General features: G+C 37.8%; 1 protein-coding gene across 3 annotated transcripts; it reads right to left on the reverse strand.

The window, feature by feature from the left end:
* Window positions 1–1,445: 1,445 nt before the first annotated feature.
* LOC108344738 (vacuolar protein sorting 38) lies at window positions 1,446–26,281 on the reverse strand. Of its 3 annotated transcripts, none has more exons than XM_017583218.2 (7): window positions 25,937–26,279; window positions 24,310–24,516; window positions 12,794–12,974; window positions 11,989–12,063; window positions 3,421–3,569; window positions 2,924–3,142; window positions 1,446–1,791 (listed from the first exon to the last, which is right to left on the reverse strand). In XM_017583218.2, the coding sequence occupies exons 1-7, from the start codon at window positions 26,114–26,116 to the stop codon at window positions 1,669–1,671; spliced, it is 1,134 nt and encodes a 377-aa protein (XP_017438707.1). In that variant the 5' UTR covers window positions 26,117–26,279; the 3' UTR covers window positions 1,446–1,668. The 3 variants fall into 3 exon arrangements, with proteins under 3 accessions (XP_017438707.1, XP_017438717.1, XP_017438725.1); XM_017583236.2 differs by having other exon boundaries at window positions 1,665–1,800; window positions 25,937–26,281; XM_017583228.2 differs by lacking the exon at window positions 11,989–12,063 and having other exon boundaries at window positions 25,937–26,277.
* Between the last annotated feature and the right edge of the window lie 1,673 nt (window positions 26,282–27,954).

The raw sequence follows: 27,954 nt of genomic DNA on the forward strand, positions 1-27,954 counted from the left end.
TTGGAGAGGATTTACTTTTTAAAAGGTAGTCACATGGCACCTAAGGAGTGGAGAGTTTTTTTCCTTTAGTAGTGATCACATGGCACTCTAGAAATGGAGAGGATTGTGTTTTGTGAGTGGCCACATGTCCTTCCATCATTAGAGAGGATTTGTGGACACTTGTCCACTCCTTAGAAGGCCTCATTTTCGGCCAATGAGAGCAAAGGTGGAAGATCATGCTTTTAAGGTTAGAAGGAGACACCCTTGGCCTATAAATAGAGGTGTCTCCAACCCTGTATTTCACCTTTGATTTAGAGTAAAGTTATGCTGCCATTTTTGTGCTATACTACTCTTTTAAGGTCACCCTAGGCTAGAGCAATCCAAGTGGCCTCCTCTAGCCACCTTCCTCCAAGAGTTGGCCCAACCTCTCTTAGAGAACCCTTAAACATATCTTCCATCACCGTAGAACTCAACAAAACCATGAACTATCAACACCTTTCACCACCACCAAATTCCGCAATCTTTATCCATGAACTTATGGCTTGATTTGTTTCTAGATTTGGTTTCTCCTAGCTAGAGCATTGCCATCAATTAATGGGCTAGATAACTAGGAAGCCTATAAATACAAGATTAATATCCAAGTAAAAGGATCTTTTTCCAAAATTAGCATAAAAGCTTGTTAAAATAATATTCTAACTTCAGCGTCGAAATATTTTATACAGATAACCCACCGATCGTTATCAGAAAAGTTAACCATAAAACAGAGGAGAAGAGAACGATCGGAGCAAATCCCAGGAACTGAAGTGAGGAGTGTAGGAAGAAGGCAGCTCGGTCCCAACCATACCGAAACAAAAAGCAAAAGAAAATAAACCTAATGTATATTAGGCACATGTTCAAACAATGCAGCATCTAACTAGGATTAATACAAAATACCCATCGAGGGCATTTTCTACTTTTTGCTTAAGCTCGGAGAGGGCAAGCAACGAATAAGAGTATACATGAAGCAAAGGCACAGGCATGTTCGCCCACAGCTCTTTTGGACCCACAGGTAAAGGAATGTGAGACATTTAAGACATGAAACAACCTTATTTAAACTAAAATGGTAATCTTTTCTCTCGAAACTTCCAAGAAAATGCTATCCAGATTCATTTTTCCCGTATTAACAGAATCATATATTTTTCAATGTTTAGTATAGCTATCCCGATCGTGAAATCAATATCTAGGTGCAGCGCATTCAAGGAAAGCCTTTTCTTTAAATAACTCAATTGACAACTGTTAAAAGAAATGAATCAAATAAACTAATCACATGACGCAATAAAATCATCAAAATTATTGCATCTCCTTTTCTCACCCAAAGAGGAATTTCAGCGCTGAGTTCTACCCCACTCACTGTTTCATGTTTTAAACAAAAGTATTCAAAGAATCTAAAAATGCATGCGTTCCTCCATATGTTCTTATACAGTATATCCCTGCAGGTATGTATTTGACATTTTATAATAAGCCCAAATAACAATACTTTCGGCTGCACTGTATACTCTTTTCTAAATAATACCAAATCCATTATAGAAAGGTCGGCTCCATTTTTATAACAACGCTACATTGGAAGGTGCACCAAAAAAATTGCACCCTGGCAAGAATTGAAAAAAAAAAAATTGATTTACAAGGAAATTACAGTAGAGACAAAATCCACTAGATCAAGTTGTCTATAAAAGCTGAAGACTGGATAATCCTCAAGAGCTCCCTCAAATTAGCAAGTACATGGCGTGGTCCCAAGCTCTTTGCATCAGTGAAATTCAAAAGCTGTTCTAAATCCTACAATCACTAAAAGTTCGTTCAGACAACCACACTTCAAGAGAAATTTAACAAGATAAAAGAAGAAAAGAAAGGCAGTAACTAAAGTATACGAGACTTTAAATACATTCAACGTATTTAAGATATAACACAGATGCAAACCTACCTGCCAACACCAAGGATCCTGCAGTTAAAATCAAATGGTGTAGAATGCCGTAAAGCACATTTTATGCTATTTTTCAGACCTTGTAAAGCATTTTTTTTTTTTGGTTTGAGGAAGTCCAAGGAGAAGCATCATAAGTAAGCATAACTCAAACAAAACTCTTAATCTTACATGCCATGAAATGAACATAAGCATTTTGACTCTTCTAAAGTGAATACGAATAAAGTAATTTCAGTCATTCAAAAAAATAAGAGGCTGATGTTCCAACACAGTCAGGATTGGTAGTGAAAGTGATAGGATATGAATGTGGGCCTTAGAAGGAAGGGAAGACAATAATAAAATATAGTTCTTAGAGGGGTTGAGGGGTCTGTTAGGACAGTTAGGAAGCAGGGGATAGGATAACTGTCCTGGTGGGGTGTTATGTTCAGTTTAGGGGGAGTCTTTAAATAGGGAAATGGTTGTCTAGGGAGGGGACGTTTTGAGAGATCATTGTTGACAGGTTTTGACCTGTGAAGAGGGTTAAGCCTCTGTATCCAGATTGTATAGAACATTCTTTCTGTGAATAATACTCAGTTTCATTCTTTTCTGTGTTTTGCGGTGAGAAATGAGTTCTTGCTTAGGCTCCCAGTTCAGGAACCTATCAGAAAGCGTACGTAATATTGACAGTAGATATTCTTACCTATAGCTTAGATTTGCAACCTTTTCCTCTAAAATAAGAAGCTCCCTTTAGAGAAACTTAAATTCTAAACACCGTGTCGGGAAAATAAAACACTGAAGACAGTCCCAAAAGAGCAATGCAATTTTCGCCAGAAAGCTATTTCAGTGAAACATAATGGGAAATGCATTGCAAACCATGCAAACACGGATATGAAATAAAGTAATCAACGAATGCAGACAAATGATAAAGGGGCAGAAAGTCTCTGAAAAAATGCACTTAACTGCACTCAGATTGGGAGTTACTACAACCAAATAGAAAAATGAATATCCTACCTTATTTAGTAAGAATACAGCATAAGCTGCTCTTGTTGTGTCTTGACCTTCTAAAAAAAGGGGGAATTCCACATGCTTGACATTTGTGTTTGCATTTGATGAAGCTTCAGATGTTAGCTCTGTGGAAGGCGCATTGTCTATAATATATGAATGAGAAGCACACAACCGTAAAGGATATCGCAAAGGAACTTGCAAGTAAGAGGCTACAAGGGAAACAGCCTGCGAGAAAATCAGTCCAGTAAAGTACATTTCAATAACAAAAATTATTCAAAGTGGGGAGACGTTTCAATACTTATTAGGTCCACAATCATGGGCATGAGCTAGCCATAAGAAACGCTACATAGCTGGAAGCACACATTTTGCAATGGAAAGAACAAAATATGTATGACAATTTAGAAACTGTACATGACAAATTTGTAAATGGATCACAAAAAGCATACGATAGAATAGCACAATAAGTTGAGACCACAAAAGGCGCAGTAGGTTCCAATACTTACATGTGCAACATATCCTAGGGCAGTAGCAGACTCCCGAGTTTCCTTCTTATCAGTGAAAAAGCTCAATTTCCTAAAAATTAGCACATTCAAATGCAGACCATGAATTGTTAAGGATCCTTGATTAACTGGTTTAAGTCCAGCAGAAGTCCCTGAGTAATAAATAAATGAAAATTTTAACAGCATAAATCAGAAAAGCTATCACTAACAATTGCAGTTAATATTAGCAAAACAGTTGAGATAATTTAAACTAACATGACATAAATTAAGTTAATATCCAATGAATAGCCGTGGTCTTCTACTGCATCCACGTCACATTATATAACATAGCATGAAAGTTCCTTACAGTATGAAGAAAAGTAATATGAAAAAACAATAAAAATTAACTGGATGGATGCTCAAAAGGTTTGTATTTCCAAAAGTGATCTGTCCATTTAATGGTTAAAAATAAATGTGAAACTCCAAAGAAAAATACATGACAGAGCTCAATGTAAGACGCTGGAATTTCATTCAGGAATGGATTAGATGATTGACATGTTACTTTTGGAGAGAGAAATGAGGGAGTAGACGTTCTAGGGGGGAGTAGTTCACGGTGGAGTAAACGAGTCTGAGGAAGGGTGTGTTGTGTTTGCGTGTTAAACGAAAGAGTGCCAGACAATAGGTGTGAGAATAAAATGCATGCATTAGATGATAAGCACACAAGCAACAGACGAGTAGTAGATGTGACTATCCTGTGATGAGATGTGAGTAAATGACCTAGTGATGAAAGGATGAACTTGTTTGGCTTAAAGAATTACTTAAAGAGTTGTAACTTAGAGATGTCTGATAGGTACCCAGAATTTATTACTTCCTCAAAGGACTCCAAGACAGGTTCTTGGATGAACTTACAATGGAACCAGTCAGCTTGATCCGCACTAGAATGTAGTATTCACACACACAACACCAGGTCTTTTGAGAGGACCTGTATCTCCCTTCCCTTCACTATCAACCAATTCTCAAAAACTAAAGAAAACAACCCTGTACAAACTATATATAATAGTATGTTTACAACAGCCCAACCCATAGACAGTTATAACTGTCTGTCTCCCTTATTTCTTCTTACATAAACTTCCCCCTGAACCTATCAATAACCCTCCATGAAGCTTCACCTTGTCCTCAAGGTGAAATGCGGGAAATTCCGTATTGATGGTTGTAGCATTTTCCCAACTGTTTTCAATGGATGGGAGGTGTTGCCATTTAAGTAATGTTAGGATATTTATCCTATTTTATCATCATTATAGTGTGTCAAGGGTTACCCTATTTATCATGATTATATTGTGTCTAGGATTACCCTATTTATCATGATTATATTGTGTCTAGGGTTACCCTATTTATCATGTACTTGTGTATCAATTTATTCTTATAAATAGAAGATTGTGAGAGGGATCAATCAAGCCCTCTAGAATTATTTTACAGTTCAATCTTAAGTAGTAAAACATCCAAATCTTCCATTGTAGAAATGCGAACGTCTAGCAGCTTCTCTTGATATACTACTAACATCAAATCCTCTGTGCAAATGGAAGAGGTTGAACTGAAGTGGTTGGTTGGACAGCACACTTGAGGAGGGAGACATGAAAGACCGGATGAATTATGTTGTGAATATGGAGATCCAATATATAAGCTACAGCCCCTATGCGTTCCTTGACTGTGTAAGGACCATAGAATCTGGGCCTGAGCTTCTTGTTAGATCTGCGAGCCAATGATTTCAGACGATAGGGTTGAAACTTAAGGTACACCCAATCACTTATTTGGAATTCCACCTCCCTCCGATGTTTATTTGCGTGCATCTTATTATATTCCTGGGCTTTGCATAAATTTTCTTTCAACTCCCTCAATATGTCATCCCTTTCTTGTTGTAACTGATTCACACTTTGCACCTTAGATGGAATAGTAGTACCTTTTAGCAACAGAGGAGGGTCACGGCCATAGAGGGCCTTAAAAAGGGGCATCTTTGAAGAAGCACTATTCTTAAATTTAGGAGAGAGAATATATTTTTTATGACTCCTTACATGCATTGGATATATATACAAGAGCTTAGTGAATGAATAGTCTATTCTATGAAACAAATCCCTGAAATTGGGGGATTATTATTCTAGTAATAATAGCAAGATATAGAGAATGTAACAAATTAAATACATGGGAATAATATCTAAAATTTCCTAAAATATATTTTGACACTCCCCCTCAAACGGGTGAAGTTTTCCATTCCCAGCTTGGATATAATTCTTTCAAATTACTGCTACACAGTCCTTTGGAGAGTATGTCTACAAGTTGACCTTGAGTGGACACATATGGTTGCAAATCAAGCCATTGTCAAGCTTTTCTTTGATAAAATGTTTGTCCACCTCAATAAGTTTGGTTCTATCATGTTGTACTAGGTTGTGTGTTATACTAATTGCAAATTTATAATCACAATATAACCTCATTGGTTCATCCCACTTTATCCTTAAGGCTTTGTTCACTTGAATGGATTTGGGGGAGAGTGATTGAGGGGATTTGAGAGGATTTGAAGGTAAATTTTTTTCTTGTTTATTTGAGTGAATTTGGAAGTAAATGAGAATGAATTTGGAAGTAAATTTTTTTAATCTGTCACATCAATCAAATCCTACACTAATTCTCACAAACTTTACTTCCAAATTCACTCTCACTTACCTCCAAATCCACTCAAATAAACAACAAAAAGATTTACTTTCAAATCCCCTCAATCACTCTCTCCCACATCCATTCAAGTGAACAAGGCCTAAGTCTTCCAATATAATCATCAGCTATAAAAGTTCACTCATTGGTTCATGCCACGCTTTGTTTTTTGCTCTTCCAAGTTACTAGGTTTCTACCAAGAAAGGTACAATATCCCGTAGTTGACCTCCTATCCACAAGTAAACCTACATAATCAGCATCTATTTATGCCTCAAAAGTGGCATTCTTATTTCTTTTGAACAAAATTCCTCTTCGTGGAGTCCCTTTTAATTATTGGACAATTCTAAGCGCAGCTAATAAATATGCTTCCTTTGGTTGGTGCATAAATTGACTAACTAAGCTCACAACAAAGGCAATATCTGGCCTAGTATGAGATAAGTAAATGAGTCTTCCCACAAGTCTTTGGTACATTTCTTTATCCACATAAACATCCTCCTCTGCACTTTCCAACTTTATATTTGGATCAACAGGAGGACTTGTTGGTTTGCAGGCTGTTTTACCTATTTCCTGTAGCAAATCAAAGATATATTTTTGTTGGGATATGAAGATTCCTTTCTTAGAATGGGCTACTTCATTCCCTAGAAAATATTTTAGCTCCCCTAAAGTCTTGATTTCAAATTCCTTGGCAAGACATTGGCTCAACCTTTGTTATTCTTTTTTATCATTCCCAGTAATTATATCATCCACATAGACCAATAGTATCGTTACTCCCCCTGAATCAGAATTTTTGACGAATATAAAGTGTGGTCCCCTTAGCTCTATTTGTATTTAAGACTTGTCATAATTTTGGTGAATCTCTCAAACCATGCTCTAGGTGACTGTTTCAACCCATATAACGCCTTTTTTAATTTACAAACTGTGTTGGCCTCAATCTATCCCGCATACCCAGGTGGTATCACCATGTATATTTCTTCTTCAAGATCCCCATATAAGAATGCATTTTTTACATCAAATTGTTGTAGTTCCCAATTGTAGTTTGTTGCCAATGACAAAATTACTCTAATCGTGTTCATTTTGGCAACTAGTGCAAAAGGCTCTAAGTAATCCACTCTATATGTTTCGATGAATCCCTTGGCCACCAACCTTGCCTTATACCTCTCAATAGTCCCATCGGCCTTGTACTTTATAGTATAAACCCACTTGCACCCAACAGCCCTTTTTCCAGGTGGTAGGGAGACTAGCTGCCAAGTATTGTTTTTCTCCAATGCCTCCATCTCCAAGTCCATGGCTTGTTTCCATTTTTTGTCAATTAATATGCCTCAAATATAGAAGAATGTGTAGTTATGGTGTTTAGGCTTGTGAGAAAGGTTTTATGGGTAGGTGAGAATTTTCCAAATGATAGATAATTTGTCAAGGGGTAAGGTTGTTGTTTGATGCATGTTCTGGTTCCTTTTCTAAGAGCAATTGGGAGGTCTAAATTGTGGTCTATCTGCTCAATTGTTTTTCAGAAGGAAATTCATCACAAGCAGTAGAGTTAGAATTTATAGGATCAAAAGGAATTACCTCAAGTAATGTTGTAGGGTTGGATTCTTGAACATGAGTAGATCTTGGGATGGCCTTTCCTCTTCGTGTGTACACAAATTTTTTTCCGAACTTTGTATTATCACATGATTTAGTTGCTGGTCCTGCAGATTGAGGTATTTGATTCACATTTACTTGTTCCTCTTGAGCTTCAAATAGAGTGGTAGTATTCTTTTAAATTTTTGTTTCTGATCCAAAAGGCAGATTTGGTAATATAAAAGGCTCATCTTCCTCTCTTAAAGTTTCCCCCTGAAGATGAGATTGTTCAAAGCAGCTTTTGAAAGTAACATCTCTTGAAACAGAGAATTTCTTGGATGGGCGGCAAAAACACTTGAACCCTTTTTGTGTGGCTAAGTACCCCAAGAAAATACATTTTATTACCATTGGGTCAAGTTTTCCTCTTCCATTACTATGAACATGTACAAAGGAGACACACCCAAATATTCTAGGTTGAAGGTTATTTGTATGGATTATATGTGGGTAAAATGAGTTCAAGTCTTCCATAGGGCTTTTTGAGGATAAAATAGTGGAAGGTAATCTATTAATCAAGTAGCACTGAGAATAGCTTCTTCCAAAATCTTTTTGGAACATTATTTTGAAAAAGAAGTTGTTACGGTATAAGGTAGGGGGTAATAATAAGGTTTGGAAAGCATATGAGACAGAGAAGGAAGGTAGGAGGGAAGTGAGGCCGAACAGTATTGACCGTAAAGGCCGAACGGTGGCCGAATGGTGGAAGGCGTGGAGAGGTCTAGCCGAACGGTGGAAGGTGATGAAGAGCTAGAGCCGAACGGTAGGAGGCAGGGGGTGCCAAACGGTAGGAGGCAAGGGGAAGCAAGCCGAACGGTGGAAGGCGGGGAGAGGTCAAGCCGAACGGTGGAAGGCATGGAAAGGTCAGGCCGAACGGTGGAAAGCATGGAAAGGTCAAGCCAAATGGTGGAAGGCGGTGAAGAGCTAGAGTCGAGCGCTAGGATGCAGGGGAAGCAAAGCCGGACGGGAGCTGGACCCGATCGGTTGAAGAGTGACTATCCTAACTGGGACAACAGTTAGGATAGGTGAGAAATATTTAGAAATAATTATAGTAAATAAGAATATATCTTAGGGAAATATTTTATATTCATATTTTATTCTAGGGAAAGATTTTATTCTAGGGAAATATTTTATTCTAGGAAAATATTTTATTTAGGAAATAATTAGTATAAATAAAGGAAGAGTCTAAGGTTAAAGGTATGCTTTTGATTATTGAGTTTTGTTGACAGGTGGCTATGCGTCCTGTGAGGGAGGTTATGCTCTCAAGTAATTGAAGGAGGTTATGCTCCCAAATATTGTTTACTTTTGTTTATCCAAATATTACCATCAATAAAAGAGATTCATTCGTCCGTTATCATTTGTTCATTGTCTTTTCTACCTATTGTGATCGTGTTTAATTACGTCTCCGACTCGGATACGTAACATAAGTGCCCATTTTTCCTTTCTGCAATCCCATTTTGTTAGGGTGTTTTTACACATGAGGATTCATGGATTATTCCTTCCTTTTGACAAAAAGAATTTAAAGTATGATTGAAGTAATCTTTAACATTATCAGACCTAATTATTTTTATATTAAACCCAAATTGATTTTTAATCATTCAAACAAACGGTAGAAAAATAGAGTTGACCTCAGATTACACACTTGTGTTTGGCAAGCTCACACACCTCACACCAAAGATCTTCCATATTTAAATTTTTAAACAAGGAAGGAAATATTAACTTTATGACCCGAAATGAATGACGTCCCAAACGACAATGAAACAATTGGAATTTTTCTTTGTAGGCCATTGAGGATTTAGATATTAGAGAGTGAATCTCAATGGGCAGACTCAAATCTTCCATGTAGTAAAGGTCATTCCATTATCTAGCATGTCCAATCGTCCACCCTAACTTCTTGTCCTGCAATATACAAGAGTTGCTATGAAAAACTACATTACATAAGAGGTCTTCTGTAAGTTTTTGTAAAAATATCATACTTGTGGATAATTTAGGAACATGAAGAACATTTTTTAGTATTATGGTTGGGGTTATTTGGACATCTCCTTGTCCAGCTGCAGTTATGAGGATTCCATCAGCTATACAAATTTTCTTGTTGCTGCAACATGGGGAATATGTGGAGAAGCGTTTAGGGAATGGTGTCATATGGTCTGTGGCTCCAAAGTCTAGTATCCAATAATGGGTAAATGGGGTATTTGAGACATTAAATCCACAAGAATATGGGAACTTACCAGTGTATGTCAATGAACACTTACATGTGGGATTTTCCAATTTACTAAGAAAGGACCTTACTCTTTCTAACTCCTCATGGTTGAGTTGGACAGATCCTTGACTTTCAGGACCAGCAGCAAGATGAGCTTGGCCCCCTCTCCTTTAGTGATCTCATCAATGTCTCCCCTCCAACCTATCCAAACAATCATACATTCCATGTTTCACTTCATTATCAACTTTAAACTCAGCATCATAGTGCAACATGGGATTTAGGTAATAGCGAACAACATGCAATGGCCTATATAATTGGTTGTCCCAGCTATGATCGATTATTTGTGAAAGGGGAGTATAGCTATGTAAGATGAAAATAAATAAATTAATCTCCAAAAACAAAGTCTATAATTCTAAAAATAATTAGAAAATCAAATTTAAGTGTATCTTCTCTTAGCAATATCCATTTCTTCATAGATAAATCCCATGGCTGGGTTTTCATCTGAATCCACCATGCGCAACACCTTAATGAGGGGAAGAGCGCCCCTAGGCAATTCAAAATATTTTTCCAAAATTCCTTATCCAATATCAAATTTCAACAAACCCTCAATCTCTAGTCTTTATCAATTGACTAGATTGCCACTCCTTTGATGTGAACATCCTAATCCATGACCCTTTATTTTCATTCAAGCATCCCAAAGTCAAATAAGAATTGAAAAAATGAGTATTGGCCGGTCTTATCAAATTTATCCCATTAGTAAATTTGTGCAATAAGGAAATAAGACTTGTTCTTGAATAGACGTAGGTTGTGATTTTCTTACCATTGGCTATTGTATCATGGAGTGGAATTTTCTTAAAATTTTCCAACATCAAATCAACACAATGGGCTGCACAATGTGTCCAATATATAACTTTTGTCTCTTTTGCATTAACAATTCTCCAGTTGCCTTGTAATTTATTGCATTATCAGTTACAATTCGGATCACATTCTCTTCCACAACGTCCTCAACAACATCATCCATCATCTTATAAATTTTTTTAGTCGTCATGCATCAATAGACTTCAAAAAGACAGTCACCTTTGGACTATTAACAAAGAAATTAAGTATAGTCCTTCTCCTCCTATCAGTCCATCCATCTGTCATTATTGTGCATCCATTTTTTTTCCAAAATAGTTTATGTTCTTCCAATATCAGATTGGTCTTTTCAACCTGCTGCTTCAAATATTTCATCCTAATCTCATGGTAGGATGGTGGCTTAAATCCGGTCCCATGTTTGGCGATCAACTCAAGCATCCTCCTAAACTCCACTCTTTGCTACTACATTAAATGGAACATAATTGTTGTAGAAAAATAAAGCAATTTCTTGACTCGCATCCTCCTTCTCACTTTTTTTAAAATGGAATTGATAGTAGTTTTCTTGAAAATACTTGATGACTCCTCACTCTGTTCTTCACGTGGTCTTTTTCTACCATATTCTGAATCACCCAACAACCATCCCCTTCAAATTCTCTAGATATTTATTTTTTAATCAAATTTTGTTGCAACACGGAAACCACACCCAACATTGATTTTCTAACATCTACCAGGTCTGTTTTTTAATAAAAGTGGATCGGGTCACTTTCTTAATAAAACATGGACCGGGTCACTCTTTCTTAATATAACATGGATGTCAAACCCTAACATAATAGCACCACAAAGATGGACACAACGCACTAGGAAAATCGACAAGGCCAACAATCCAACAAACCTCAGAAGTCAACTTCCGATCTGACCTCTGCGTCATCTCGCTTTGGGGGCCATACTCACAGGATCGTGTGAGTTCGTGATCTTAATTGCAATTTTAACAACATTGATAATGATTGAAGACAATATTTGATAATGTTGCTGATGAGATATTACATTATAAATTTCATAATTTGCCTTTGGCATTGAATTTCTTAACATTGGAGAGAATAAAATCAAAGGTTTCTAAATCAAGTTCTCTCTGATTCGAAGGAAGAAAGGGATTAAAGCTTCAAAGAATATATTTGATGGTAAAAAAACTTCAAGCGAAGATTTGAAGATCAACTTAAAAAGATTATCAAAACCTTCCTTATGAAGATGCTGATGAAGAATCAAATCTCTCAGAATCAACAAAACTCCAACGATCATCTTTTTAATAGCTATAAAATGGATGACAGGATGATCAACAGAGAGAAGAAAAACATATAACAAAAGAACAAGAGAGATTATTGTCAAAGGAAATTACATAGTGAAAGTAATACGAAAAGACTAAATGTACAACATCAATCATCATAGGTTCGATTGTGAAAAAGGGAGTGATAAACCATTGTAATATTCTTCACATTGTGAAGTTTAGCCTTGTGAGTTCTATTCGTACTCTTTTTCTTTGAGAGTAATTCCCTTTATTCTATTGAGAATTCTTGACCTCAAGGTGAGATTAAGAAGGTTATCTGGAAAGATTGTACTCACTTGGGGAGGTTGATACTCGTATTACCTAGAGGTTGAAACTCATTTCCTAGAGAGGTTTATACTTATAACCTTGAGAGGTTTGTGTACTTGTTTTGTAATCAATTTTACTTGATTAGTGGAACCTTTTAAGCATGATGCTTGAGGGAGAACTAGATATAGCCCATGAGTTTAGGTGAACTACTATAAAAGCTATTTTTAGCTTGATTTGTTTGCTTTTGAAGTATTTCAATTATTTCGTGCAAAAAGAGTCTAGACTCTATTCAATCCCCCCTTTCTAGAGCCAACTACATCAACACTAGCACCTCGAATTTCAATAGTTATTTAAATTGAAAATTTCTTTTTTTTTAATGACCTTAGCCATTTTTTCACCTTAGGGGGGGGACTATACACATATGAAAAAAGACTATTGAGAACCCTTACCTGCCAGGTTACTTGAAGGATAAGCCTCAAGCTCTTGCTCTTGTGCTGGCCCAACCAAGATCTTCATAGGATACAGCATTGAAATTTGAGATACCATATGTTGTTGCCTCCTCCTCAACATCTTTTGAAGTTTTCTCATATGAACATAACCATTTTCATCATACAAAAATCTACTTGATTCCTATAAATAAAAAAATAAAAAAGCATCATTAGTTTTATAAAATAACACCTGTAAATACAAACACTAATTAATTCCTTTGCGTCAAAACAAGAAATAATGTTGTTATTTAGATTCAAATATACAAATTCATCAATATCATTTGTTACATGGAGTAAGAGAAAAAAAAGATTTATAGCACATTTGAAAGAAAACAAGGAATCAATTTGTGAAGATTACGCACAAGAGAAACTAAGAAAGGTATACTCTATTCAACTAAAAATAATAATAGGTTTCTTGGAACAAGAAACCCAAAACTCACACCAGAAGACACCTAACACACTCTCTCTGACACAAAGAAACATAGAACAGTCTGTATTATTATTCTTGGTAACAAAGAATAAAGCTCGTACACTTCTAAGGGAGCCTTCTCCCTTCACACGGGATGCAATGGTCCTATCCCTAAGATACAACAAAACATGTTTGTCCCTAGACACTCCATTCCCCTTTCAAAACTAACCCCTAAGACAATAACCAACCTCCTAACGGCTCCCAAAACCCCCCTAATGTCTTTGTCTTATTTTTAACTCCTTTCCTTCTTTCATAAACTCTCTAAGTCCTATCATTGCTCGTTGGCCTTTGAACAACCTTGTCTTCAAGGTGGAAATCTGGGAATTGCTCCCTCATTGTCACCTCATCCTCCCATGTTGCAGCTTTCAATCCTCCTTCTTGCCATTCAATGAGCACATGCGGCTTTGTTCTTCTGTCCAGCACTTTGAAGGGTCAAGAGACTAGCCCTCCACCTTGTAGATCCTCCAGTAGCACTCTTTCTACTTGTTGGGTCCCCACTGCCAATTTAAGTTGTGACACATGCAAAACAGGGTGTGTCCTGGTTGTATCTGGGAGTTGTACCCTGAACGTCTATTAGGGTATAAGGTGGGAGGTAATGATAAGGGTTGGGAGGTAATGAGAAGGAGAAGAAAGGTAGGAGGGAAGTGAAGCCGAACGGTATTGACCGTAAAGGCCGGACGGTGGACAAGGGGGAATTCTCAGACCGAACGGTGACAACGGGGGCGACTAGGATGAACGGTGGGAGTCAAGAAGCGACCAGGCTAAACGGTGGGAGGCAGGGAGCAACCAGGCCGAACAGTGGGAGGCAGGGAGCGACCAGGCCGAACGGTTGGAGGCAGGGAGCGACCAAGCCGTACGGTGGGAGGCAGGGAGCAACCAGGCCGAAAGGTGGGAGGCAGGGAGCGACCAGGCCGAACGGTGGGATGCAGGGAAGGACCTGAGCCGAACAGTTGAACAATCACAATCTTAACTGCACAGCGGTTAGGGGGGCCTAGAGCTAATTACAGTAAAAGGAGCCACAATATGAGAGAATATTCAGTATAATTTAATTAGAGTAAATAAATATATATATCCAAGGAAATATTCAATATAAGATATTTGTAATTAAGGATATATGCTAGGATAATATACGGGGGATATTTACATTAAATATAGAGATATTTATATTAAATGCAGATATATTCTAAGGAAATATTTAGTAAGAGATGGGGTGGGAAATAATTAGTATAAATAAAGGTAGAGTCTAGGGTTAAGGGTATGCTTTTGATTATTGAGTTTTATAACGGAGGTTATGCTCCAGGATAATTGACGGAGGTTATGCTCCAGGATAATTGACGAAGGTTATGCTCCCAATTATTGGTTGACTGAAGGAGGTTATGCTCTCAGTTATTGTTTACCTGTGTTTACCCAGATATTACCATCAATAAAAGAGATTCATTCGTTCAATTCCATTCTTTTATTATTATATTGCTTGTTGTGAGTGTGTGAGAGGGCAATTTCGTTACGTCTCCTACTCGAATACGTAACAATTAGTATGACCTGCCGGAACGTCAACGGAGGGAACTGTCGGATCGAAGGAGGAGAGTGTGAGGCCAGCCGGAGCGACATAGCAGAGTGAGAAACGTGATGGAGGGGAGGATTAGTGCAGTCGAAGTCAAACTGGAGCACGTCGGGTTAAATCAGGAAAGCATGCAAGTGTCCATAGGCGTCATGGAGACGAAGGGAGTGATCCACTGAACTGGATCAATAGAGCGGATAAATTCTTCGAGTTACAAGGGGTGTCTGAGGAGGAAAAGTTGTGTCTGGCGTACATCAGCATGGAGGGTAGTGCAGGATTCTGGTTCAGATTCTGGAGGGAGCAAACCGACGACCGAACGTGGACGGGACTGAAGGAGGCAATAGTGGTACGGTTCGAAGGCAACAGTCAGGGACCAGTCTTTGAGAGACTGGCGGCCATTAAGCAGACAGGCTCGGTGGAGGAATACATCCAGGAATTTGAAATTCTGGTGGGACAGACAAAAGGAGTGGCCAAAGCACAGCTGATGGGATACTTCATGGTAGGTTTACAGGATGGAATTTGAAAGCAAGTGTAATTGCTTTATCCGAGAGAGTTGATGATAGCTATGAGGATGGCGAGGGACGTGGAGGACGTCCAAGGGGGCGTGAAGACTGGGAGCGAAAGTATGATCAAGAATCAATCTGAGACACCGAACGGTTCGGATACGCGGTTGGAGCCCAGTTACCCTAACCAGAGCCGGACAGTAACTGCTGTGGAGAGCCAAGCGGCAATCACGGAGAGTGTGGGTTCCGAACGAAAGGAAAGAAACCTGAGGAATCTGCCCTATGAGGAATATGTGAAACGGAGGGAAGAAGGAAGGTGCTTTAGATGCGGCGGTCTGTTCAGTCCTGCTCACCACTGTCCGGACAGGAGCTTGAGAGTCACGATATTGGTCGAAGACGAGGAGGGATGGCCACCACCCGAGTCTCCAGACCTGAATTGATGAGGAGCCATGAGATCAAGCTCCCCGTTTTCCAGTGGGGTGTAATGTTAGGGTATAAGGTGGGAGGTAATGATAAGGGTTGGGAGGAAATGAGAAGGAGAAGAAAGGTAGGAGGGAAGTGAGGCCAAACGATATTGACCGTAAAGGCCGAACAGTGGACAAGGGGGAATTGTCAGACCGAACGGTGACAACGGGGGCCACTAGGCCGAACGGTGGGAGGCTGGGAGCGACCAGGCCGAACGGTTGGAGGCAGGGAGCGACCAGGCCGTACGGTGGGAGGCAGGGAGCAACCAGGCCGAACGGTGGGAGGCAGGGAGCAACCAGGCCGAACGGTGGGATGCAGGGAAGGACCTGAGCCAAACGGTTGAAGAATCACCATCTTAACTGCGCAGCGGTTAGGGGGGGCGAGAGCTAATTACAGTAAAAGGAGCCACAATATGAGAGAATATTCAGTATAAGTTAATTAGAGTAAATAAATATATATATATATATATATATATATATATATATATATATATATATCCTAGGAAATATTCAATATAAGATATTTATAATTAAGGATATATGTTAGGATAATATACGGGGGATATTTACATTAAATATAGAGATATTTATATTAAATGCAGATATATTCTAGGGAAATATTTAGTAAGAGATGTGGCAGGAAATAATTAGTATAAATAAAGGTAGAGTCTAGGGTTAAGGGTATGCTTTTGATTATTGAGTTTTATAAAGGAGGTTATGCTCCAGGATAATTGACGGAGGTTATGCTCCCAATTATTGGTTGACTGAAGGAGGTTATGCTCCCAGTTATTGTTTACATGTGTTTACCCAAATATTACCATCAATAAAAGAGATTCATTCGTTCAATTCCATTCTTTTATGATTATATTGCTTGTTGTGAGTGTGTGAGAGGGTGATTTCGTTACGTCTCCTAGTCGGATATGTAACAACGTCACTAGCCCAACCTGCTTGGTCACTTGGAACGGTCCATAATACCTGGGAGACAACTTTGGGTGCAATCTAGTAGCCATGGATGCTTGCCTATTGGTCTGATCTTCAAGTATACCTAGTCCACCTCCTTGATCGTTGTTGGCCTCCTTTTCCTATTGGCAAATTTAACCATTTGATATTGCACCCTCTCTAAATGGTATCTTAGTTATTTAAGGGCCTCGTCCCTGTTCTGCAACTCTTGTGCCACTGCTTCCACTGCGGTTTCTCCTGGCACAAACCGAGATAGGGATTGTAGGTCTCTCCCACACACCACCTCAAAGGGAGTGCACTTAGCTGATCCTTGATAGCTGGTGTTATACCAATATTTTGCCCATGGAAGAACACAAATCCAACTTTTAAGTTGTTCTGAACTAAAGCATCTTATGAACGTCTCTAGGATCCTATTGAGAACTTTTGTTTGTCTATTTGTTTCCGAATGGTAGGCAACAATGTTGTCTGTTAGGATATTTATCCTATTTTATCATCATTATAGTGTGTCAAGGGTTACCCTATTTATCATGATTATATTGTGTCTAGGATTACCTTATTTATCATGATTATACTGTGTCTAGGGTTACCCTATTTATCATGTACTTGTGTATCAATTTATTCTTATAAATAGAAGATTGTGAGAGGGATCAATTAAGCCCTCTAGAATTATTTTACAGTTTCAATCTTATGTTGGTATCAGAGCGGGTTGATCCCGCTCCGGTTTCTGTCTCGTAATATATATATGTCCGGCGCAACAGTTCTTCGTCGCCCGCCACCGTCTGCCGCTGCCCGCCGCCGGCCACCATCCACCGTCGGCCACCGTCGTCCGTCGCCGGCCACCGTCGCCGCCGTACACCGTCCGGCCACCGTCGCCGCCGGCCACCGTCGTCCATCACTGTCACAGTTTCAATCGTCTAAACCCTTAGGGTTTTCTTGTTCCTCGCTAGTACTATTCGTCTTCTTCAGAAATGGCGTCTGGCAATACTCTTTCCTTCTCTGGAAGTCCATCAATTACCTCCGAGAAGCTAAATGGAAAAAATTATCTATCATGGTCTGCTACCGTTGAAATGTGGTTCCTTGGCCAAGGGCATTATGACCACCTTGAGCGAGATGGAGGCCATGTGCCTACTGAAAAAGCTGATCAGTGGAAACAAGCAGATTTCCCCCTGTTATGGCAATCAGTGGAACCAAAACTTCTTGTATCTTTGAGGGCTTTCAAAACTTGTCACTCCTTTTGGAAGAAAGCCCATAGCATTTATGCCAACGATATTCAACGTCTCTATGACACTACGAACAGCTTGCATCTCTTAAAATGGCAGACCATGATATGGTGTCCTTCATGGCTGAAGCCCAATCTGCTGTCGAAGAACTTAGGATGTTTTTGGAAGTAGATCCATTAGAGGATATAAAAAAGAAACTAGACAAATTTTACATGGTGTTGATCCTTCGTGCCCTACATCCCGATTTTGATCATCTCAGAGATCAACTTCTAACTAGTCATGAGGTCCCCTCTATGGAAACATTGACCACTCGCCTTCTGCGTGTCCCGGTACCTCAAACTCAAGAAGCGCATGAACTAGTGGAACCATCTGTCATGGTTGCCACACGAGGGAGAGGAGGACGTGGCACTAGAGGAGGAGGACGAGGAGGTCGGGAACGTCCTCAATGCACATATTGTAAAAGGATGGGTCATACTCAAGAGAATTGCTACTCCTTACATGGTTTCCCTTCCAAAACCGCCAATATTTCGAAGACTGAAACTTCCACTTCGAAGACTAAAACTTCCACTTCTATGTTTTCTGAGGATGAATATCAAGAGTATTTAAGGTTAAAGTCTAACAGCTTGGCACAACCATCTCAATCTCCCAATACATCAACAGCCTGCGTTTCTCAATCTATGGAAGGTCAAAATTCATGGGTAATTGACTCAGGTGCTTCTGATCACATTTATGGTAATACCTCTTTGTTCTGATCTATTTCCTTTCGAGAAAAACCTCATTTCATAACCCTTGCAAATGGATCTAAAACTTCTTCCAAAGGAGTCGGTCATGTTTCTTTGTCTCCCTCAATCTCAACTCAGTCCTTTTTGTCCCTAATTGTCCTTTTAATTTAATTTCCTTAAGCCAGTTGACTAAAATGTTAAATTGTTCAATAACCTTTGATCATAAATCTTTTGTTATACAAGAGCGTGGTTCGGGGAGACATATTGGAGAAGGGTATAAAGCTGACGGATTATACCATTTTGGATCTCGTCCAAGGGTGTCCTGTGTTGCTGCTCCTAATCCTAAAGTGCTACATGATCGACTTGGCCATCCTCATTTGTCCAAATTAAAAAAGATGTGTCCTGAACTTAGTGGTCTCCAAACCTTAGAATGTGAGTCATGTCAATTAGGAAAACATGTTAGATCTTCCTTTCCTAAAAGGTCTCAATCAATATGTAATTCTAGCTTTTCCATCATCCATTCCGATATATGAGGACCTAGTTGTATCTCCTCCTTTGGTTTTAGATATTTTGTTACCTTTATTGATGAATATTCAAGATATACGTGGGTTTATCTTATGAAAAATTGTTCTGAATTGTTAGCTATCTTTACATCCTTTTTGAATGAAATCAAGAATCAATTTGGTCAAGTAATCAAAATATTAAGAAGTGATAATGCAAAAGAGTATTTCTCATCCTCCTTTTCTGCCATCTTGAGTTCCCATGGTATCTTACATCAGTCTACTTGTCCTCATACACCACAGCAAAATGGTATAGCAGAACGAAAAAACAGACACTTGGTTGAAACTGCTCGTACCATTTTGCTTGGTGCCCATATTCCTGTCCATCACTTGGGGATGCCATCTTAACTGCATGTTATCTTATTAATAGGATGCCCTCCTCCTCTCTTAATAATAAAGTCCCTTTCTCCATTTTGTTTCCTAATGATCCTCTCTTTCATACATCTCCCCGAGTGTTTGGCTGTGTATGTTTTGTTCATGACATGTCTCCAGGTCTAGACAAACTCTCCGCTCGCGCTCTCAAATGTGTCTTCTTAGGCTATTCTTGACTTCAAAAAGGATATCGGTGTTACTCTCCTGAAACTAAGAAGTATTACATGTCTGCCAATGTCACATTCTTTGAACAGACTCCTTACTTCTCTCCATCTGTTCAGGATGTTTCTATCCTCCAGCAGGTCCTTCCTATTCCAATGGCTGAGTCAAATAGCTCCACTGTCTCTGTCATTCCAAGTCTTGATCACAATCCTTCTACACCTGTTTCTTCACATACTGAGATCATCCCACACAGGGCCGCAATGGATAGTCCACCTCCCCAAGACAATGGTGAATTTCCTACTTCAAATTCTTCTCCCTCGTCACCTCCTCCCACGCCTCCTGGTGCAAATGATTCAGCATGGCCTATTGCCCTCAGAAAAGGTACTCCTTCCACTCGAAACCCTCATCCCATTTATAATTGTCTAAGCTATCATCGATTGTCGCCCTCCTATTTTTCTCTTTTATCCTCAGTGTCCTTTGTTGTTATACCCAAGAATGTGAAAGAAGCACTTGATCATCCTGGATGGCGACAAGCTATGATTGCAGAAATGCAGGCTCTTGACCACAGTAATACTTGGGAGCTGGTGCCTCTTCCCTCAGGAAAAAAGACGGTTGGTTGTCGATGGGTGTATGTAGTTAAAGTTGGCCCTGATGGTGAAATTGATCGGCTCAAAGCTCGGCTTGTTGCAAAAGGTTACACTCAGGTTTATGGTCTTGATTATTATGACACTTTCTCTCCTGTAGCCAAGATGACTACTATTCGTCTCTTCTTTTCCATGGCAGTCATTCGTCACTGGCCACTTCATCAATTGGATATCAAGAATGTCTTCCTACATGGTGATCTTGAGGAAGAAGTTTATATGGAGCAACCTCTTGGGTTTGTTGCTCAGGGGGAGTCTGGTATGGTATGCAAATTGCATCGATCTCTATATGGCCTCAAGCAATCCCCACGTGCTTGGTTTGGAAAGTTTAACTCCATTGTTCAAAAATTTGGGCTAAAACACAGTGAAGCAGACCATTCAGTTTTTTATTGTCATTCTTCTCTCGGGAAATGTGTTTACTTAATAGTATATGTTGATGATATTGTCATTACAGGAAATGATGTTGTTGGAATATCTCAACTAAAAGAGTACTTGTGTAGACATTTTCAAACCAAGGATCTTGGAAGTCTCAAATACTTCTTAGGCATTGAAGTAGCGCAATCAAAAGATGGAGTTGTAATCTCCCAAAGGAAGTATGCTCTTGATATATTACAAGAAACAGGCATGATTGATTGTAGACCGGTAGACAGTCCCATGGACCCAAACCAGAAATTAAGGACAGAAGAAGATGAATTATTCTCTGGTCCAGAGAGGTATAGGAGGCTGGTTGGAAAACTGATTTATCTCACTATTACAAGGTCAGATCTATCCTTTGCAGTTGGAGTGGTTAGTCAGTTCAAGCAGGCTCCATGTGTTGACCATTGGAATGCTCTCATTCGCATTCTAAGGTATGTAAAGAAGGCTCCAGGGCAAGGATTGTTATATGAAGATGAAGGAAGCATTCAGGTCTCTGGGTATTGTGATGCAGATTGGGCAGGTTCACCTATTGATAGACGGTCTACTATAGGACATTGTGTTTTTCTGGGAGGAAACATTATTTCATGGAAAAGTAAGAAACAGAATGTAGTAGCTCGATCAACCGCAGAAGCCGAGTATAGGGCAATGGCATCACTAACATGTGAACTTATATGGGTGAAACAATTCCTTCAAGAGGTTAAATTTTGTGACATCCATACTACGAAGATTTATTGCGACAATCAAGCTGCTCTCCACATTGCAACAAATCCAGTGTTTCACGAGAGGACTAAACATATAGAAATTGATTGTCATTTTGTTCGTGAAAAGTTGTTGACCAAAGAAATATGTACTGAGTTTATTGGGTCAAACGATCAACTCGCAGATGTATTGACCAAGTCATTAAGGGGTCCTCGGATTGAGTTTATTTGTTCCAAGCTTGGTACATACAATTTGTATGCTCCAGCTTGAGGGGGAGTGTTAGGATATTTATCCTATTTTATCATCATTATAGTGTGTCAAGGGTTACCTTATTTATCATGATTATATTGTGTCTAAGATTACCTTATTTATCATGATTATATTGTGTCTAGGGTTACCCTATTTATCATGTACTTGTGTATCAATTTATTCTTATAAATAGAAGATTGTGAGAGGGATCAATTAAGCCCTCTAGAATTATTTTACAGTTTCAATCTTAAGTTTGTCAAACTCAAGAGTTTATGTAAACTCATGAGAGTTCAGTAAACTCAAATCGTAAACTCGTAAAGTTTACTTTGCATGAAAAAAAGTATAAATAACATCCTAATTCAAATAAGATAATAAAATTATATAAATTCAAATGCATAAGTTCATAAAAATATTGTTCAATGTAAAACATAAATTGAAATGTCAAAATCTCTATACTTAATCCTCGAATCTTCTAATAATGGCATCATCTTCCCGATATAATGAGATAAGCTTCTTCATTACAAACATATAAAATAAAATGTCCAAGAGCTTTAAATAATGGCAGCACAATTTTTTTAACAGTAAAGTGTGCAACACTTTATTTTTAAAAAGAGTAAAATGAATGGTGCAGTGTTGTAAAATGGTACAGTGCTGTAAAACATAAAATTATTAAAATATATGCTGCAGTGCTTTAAAGTTTACTCATTAAAATACTTTGCTCTTAAAACATAAAATCAAGTTCGAAGATGATACAACGAGATCGACGGCAAGATTGACAGACGGCGCGAATGGTGAGAATGAAAGCGAGATCAAACGACGAGAACGAAGGCGTGACGAGGGGGGAGATCGAACGTTGAGATGAACGTTGAGATCGACGGTGCGACGGACGGCGAGTTCGAATGTTGAGATGGACGACGCAACAGAGGGCGAACCTGATGAACGGGGGCGTGACGGAGGGCGAGATCGAAGGCGAGAGCACGAGAACAAAGATGAATAGTGAAAACGAAGATGAACAGTGAAAACGAAGATGAACAGTGAAAACGAAGATGAACAGTGAAAACGAAGATGAACAGTGAAAACGAAGATGAACAGTGAAAACGAAGATGAACAGTGAAAACGAAGATGAACAGTGAAAACGAAGATGAACAGTGAAAACGAAGATGAACAGTGAAAATGAAGATGAACAGTGAAAACAAAGATGAACAGTGAGTGATTCTCTTGAATGAAAGCTCAAAAAACCTAATCTGGTGAGCCATAAAAACGAAGTCCTTTTATGTTTTCGAAATTTCTTCCCAAACTCGCAAAATCGGAACCAGACTCGCGATTCCAGGCGACTTTATCCCAGGCGACTTTATCGAGTCTACCACCGATTCCACCAATCCTGCACCAAAAGCGAGTTTGCTTACGAGTTAACTCGAAGCACTGTGTGAACTCGTAAACTCGACCGAGTTAACGAGTTAACTTGCAAGTTCGATAACACTGGTAGGCAATACTCATTAGCAACTTGGTGCCCTGAAGCCTGAACAACTCTTTCCAAAATAGGCTAAGGAAAGTTGGATCTCGATCACTAACTATAGATAAAGGTATCCCATGTAGTTTTACTATGTCCCTCGTGAATACCTCTCTTATAGATTTGGCCGAGTAAGGGTGTTTACCAAGTCTGTCTACCCTGACTAGCACAGCATCATACCCGTTGGGTTTCAGTAATCTAACATTGAAATCCATGATGATTTCCTACGATACAGCTTAAGGAATGGATAGAAGGACACACGAAAAGGTGTCATATGATCAGTTGCTCCTGAATCAAGAATCCAAATACCTTGAGATACATGACCAACAGTATTGAGACAAATCTTACTTTTCATGGACATAGTACATGATTCAAAAGGCTTACTCATTGATTCAACCATTGCTTTCAAGCGCTCGAGCTCCTCCTTGTAAGTTTTCATATCAAGAGTCATAAATAATAGGATATTGGACAGCAGTGGCGGTGGGTACTGTTGCAACAAAAACGCAGCTCCCAAGATCGGGAGCTTTGATACCAACTTGAAAAAGAGAGTGACAACTTCCACTGTTTGTTCATTAGTTGACAATGCTAGTAAATCTTACACATACTTTTGTTCTCATATCTAAGCTATATTAGATTTTCAAAATGTTTTAAGGGCTTGGAAGTGTTACTGATACAAAATCATTGAATTATCAGTGCACCAAAATTATATGCATATATGATACATAGACGTGATCAAATAGAATTATTACTGTTATATAGAATAGAAGACCCTTGTATACTTTTCTATACATCTCACTCAAAATGTCAACCACATCTATACAAAAAAGGAAATGTTCAATCCATGTGTACCTTGCTTTTTCAGAAAGACTGTTCAACATTGCTAATAAGAAAAAAGATAAAGAAAAATTCATACAGACTACTGAACTTATTAATTTTAATTATTTCCGAAAAAAAAAGTAAGACAAACTCACTTGGAGGTTTCTGCTGCATACAGAAAGAGCACCCCCTGCAACCAGAAGTGATTGCACTGCACCACTAAGCTGCTCCTCCTGTTTGTTAGCATCCTCCTTAGCCAGCCTATAACGTATAGACATATTTTCCATAACCACTTTCTTTGATTCCAATTTCTGACGCATCTCCTCAAGTTCATTCAACTGACCTAATGATTCAACATTGACCTGTTCACAAAATTATTGCTCATCAATAGGAACACTCATTAATTAGGGACATTTATAAAAAAATAATCATACACCTATATACTGGGAACTTCAACAATTGTCAACTGAAACCAAGAGTTAGTGGGAAAAAGCATCCCCAAATGTGAACAAAAACTAAATCACTTATCAAACTAACAAGATGGAACTGGTGCGCTAAAAATAAAACCTAAACATCAAAGTCATCAACACAATATACTAGTGGAGCAACCAACCCCAAAAAAAACATAGCATGATAACAGATTAGGATGACTACTATTACAAAGTTTATGGATATAAATTAAATAATACATATATGAGTGTGTTGTGCATGTTCTCAATGAATATACCAATCATTAAAAGCCATAATTTTAAGCCAAACACATAAGTTAGTAGCAAGAGTAAGGTAAAATAAAAGGGAAAAAAATCACCTCTTTTATTTTCCTGTATTTATATTGATAGAATTATAATACAATGAGTATCAGGAAGAGAAAAGATCAAAAGCAAGAATTAGAGTCCTAGGTACAAAGAGGATACAGTTCGTAGGTAGCAGTTTTCCAATACAACTACCTACTACCTATATTTAACACCTATTCAAACAACCAACACTAGGTATTCACGGAGAAATGAAGCCAGAAAAGGTTGATTTAGTTACAAAGGATTAAAGCAACATGTTTGTAAGGCTTAGCTTCAACCTCACCCAAAGAATGAAACAATGAGGTGTACTCGAAAGCCCTTCCACCCCTTTACAATTTTTGTAACCAAAAACAGAGAAATAAGAGATCAACTGATCCAAACATAATAAATACGCTTGCTGTTACAAAGGCGTTCCTTCATCAACTTAAGCTCAAAATGACCGATGAGAGATTATAAGGCCAGTTGATCACCAACATAAAATCCACAATCCATAACCGGAATGTCATAATAAAATAGCAGTCATAAACCGAAGGATCCACTCAAACGGTAAACCCCATTCTGCAATTGGACCACAAGTGAAAAACAAAAAGTCACACAGTTCGCTTTTAATTCCTTTTTACAGTAAATGCAAGTTCATTTAACACCACGTTTTCGTCTCTCTCCCTCATTTCGTCAGTAATTTCCAAATCAAACTCAAAATAATTCCAAATCAAACTCAAAACACGACGCCAGTCCCCCCTCGAGCTCAGATTCGGCAGTACAACAAACACGCTTACCCTCCAATCACTAAATTCCAACACCATTTCCTTACAATTTTCATCTATTACAGTAAGGATGTCAACAGAAAAAACACGAGTCCAAAATTTCAAGAATCTTATGATAACAGCATGATAAACCATTATATCCGGTTTCAGAAATTAGCAATGCTAAACCTATACTAAAACATAAACCTATACTAATACCTAAACCTAAAAGTCTAAAACCCTACCTGGATGAGAGACTCGAGCTTGTGGTGAAGGTTGCGCTTCTTCTCCTTGGATTCGTCCAATGTGGAAGAGAGACTCACCAACCTCGCAAGATCGTGCTGGAAGTCCTCCCACTGAATGACCTTCACATGTTCGGGATCAGTTGGGATGGTCCGCAATGACAGAATCTGGTTTGACTCCATGACTAATCGAACCCACCATCGTCCTCAAGTTCGTTTATCACCAAATGAAGTCCGTCATCGATACCTCTTGTATTCTTCTACTCCTGGTTTTTTCTGGAAAATTGCCTGGTTTTATTGGGAGAGAGAAAGGAAATTTGCCTTGTCTTTGTTGGATTTTGTTTTCTCTGGGATTAAGCCGCGAAATAGACACGTGGAAAACGTGCTTTGCCTTTATTTTATAAATTTTCCTTTTTCCTTCGACCGCGTATTTAGATTTTTTAAGGTAATAAAAGAGAGGAAAGGAAAATAGTAAAAGAATTATGATTAAATATATATCAATAACAAAATAAATAATAATAAAAATATTGTAATCAGTGACAAATAGTAATGAATTGTAATTAGTTAGATATTGTAATAGTAGAATTTAAATAATTTAAATAATTTAATTGTGTTATTTATAATATCTTTATGTTTTTGTTATTTATAATATTTTTATGGACTTTTATCTAATTCACATAATTAACGTTTTAGTTATTTAGGTTAACTTAATCAAGAATTTGGTGGCCAAGATGGATGTATATAATGACGTTGGTTTCAGTTTGACTTATATGCTCAAAAGAAAATTGTATTTTTTTTTAATCATTTCATGATAGTCCCATGAAAAAGACTTTAAAAAATTGTATTTCTTGACAATTCACTCAGCGAAATAATTAACATGAAACTAAACTCTCTCAAATTCCAGGATAGAAATCTGAAGTTACACAGTTTAAGGAAATATCAATTCTAAGAAAAAAAAACTCCAATTTTAAAGGGAACCTTGAAATGTAAAGAAGACAACTAATTAGCATGTTAATGAATTAGCATATTAATAAATGCATATTTATATCCATATTTATGTTTTAACATTCAATTTTTTATGAGATTATTATATTTAAATGATTGATTTAAAATAAATTTTTTGAGGATTAGATTTATTGAGTTTGGAAATTAAATATGCTTAAAATCTAATTGTTAGTTGCATAAATTATTTAGATGTTCTAATGTTTATTTGTGCAACTGAAATTAGAATTTTATTCATTTAAAGTAAGAAATTGAATGGTCCAATCTAGTCAACTTAGGGTTCCTATGCAATTTTGAAAAGAAAAAAATGGCTAAAGTGTAATTAGAGGAAAAATTTGACTTTGAATAAAATAAAAATGGTAGAAATGTAATTTTGGGCAAGTTTAAATTTGTTAGATATTTTAAAAGACAATTTGGAGAAAATATATCTCAAGATACTTTATTTGATATTGTTAAATAATTACCTTATTTAACTATATCAATAAATATCAAAAGATAATATTTTTCAAATCTTTTTGAATCTAGAAAAGATATTATCAAATATTCTTAAAAATTGATTAAATCTGTTGAATATTTTGAAGATATAAGATAAAAAAAATTATCAACAGAAGATTCACAGCCCAAGCTCAATCAAACCTATATAAAGAGATTTAGAGGAGGCAGAAATCATAACTCATTGATTCTTAGACTCCTCCACTAGAAGCAAGCATCCACCACTCCTCTCACTTATATTTTACCATGTGTTTCACTCCATTCTTGGAGGGCTAAACTTCTAGGGCTATTCCACTATAATTTCATTATGGATTCTGAGGTTAAGTTGAATTAATGAATTTGTTTCTTTTGATTATTGATTTGAGTTATTCTTCTTCTATGTTTTTCATCTCTCAATCATATTAAAAACAATTATTTTTGCATCATAAGGTGTTTGAATCTACATGCATATTAATCATATGAGTTCAAGGGTTTCTAGGTTTGATTGAGAATCTACTTTGATTAAATTTAGGAACTTTCATATGATT

Source organism: Vigna angularis, chromosome 1 (assembly GCF_016808095.1).
Source record: "Vigna angularis cultivar LongXiaoDou No.4 chromosome 1, ASM1680809v1, whole genome shotgun sequence".
NCBI lineage: Eukaryota > Viridiplantae > Streptophyta > Magnoliopsida > Fabales > Fabaceae > Vigna > Vigna angularis.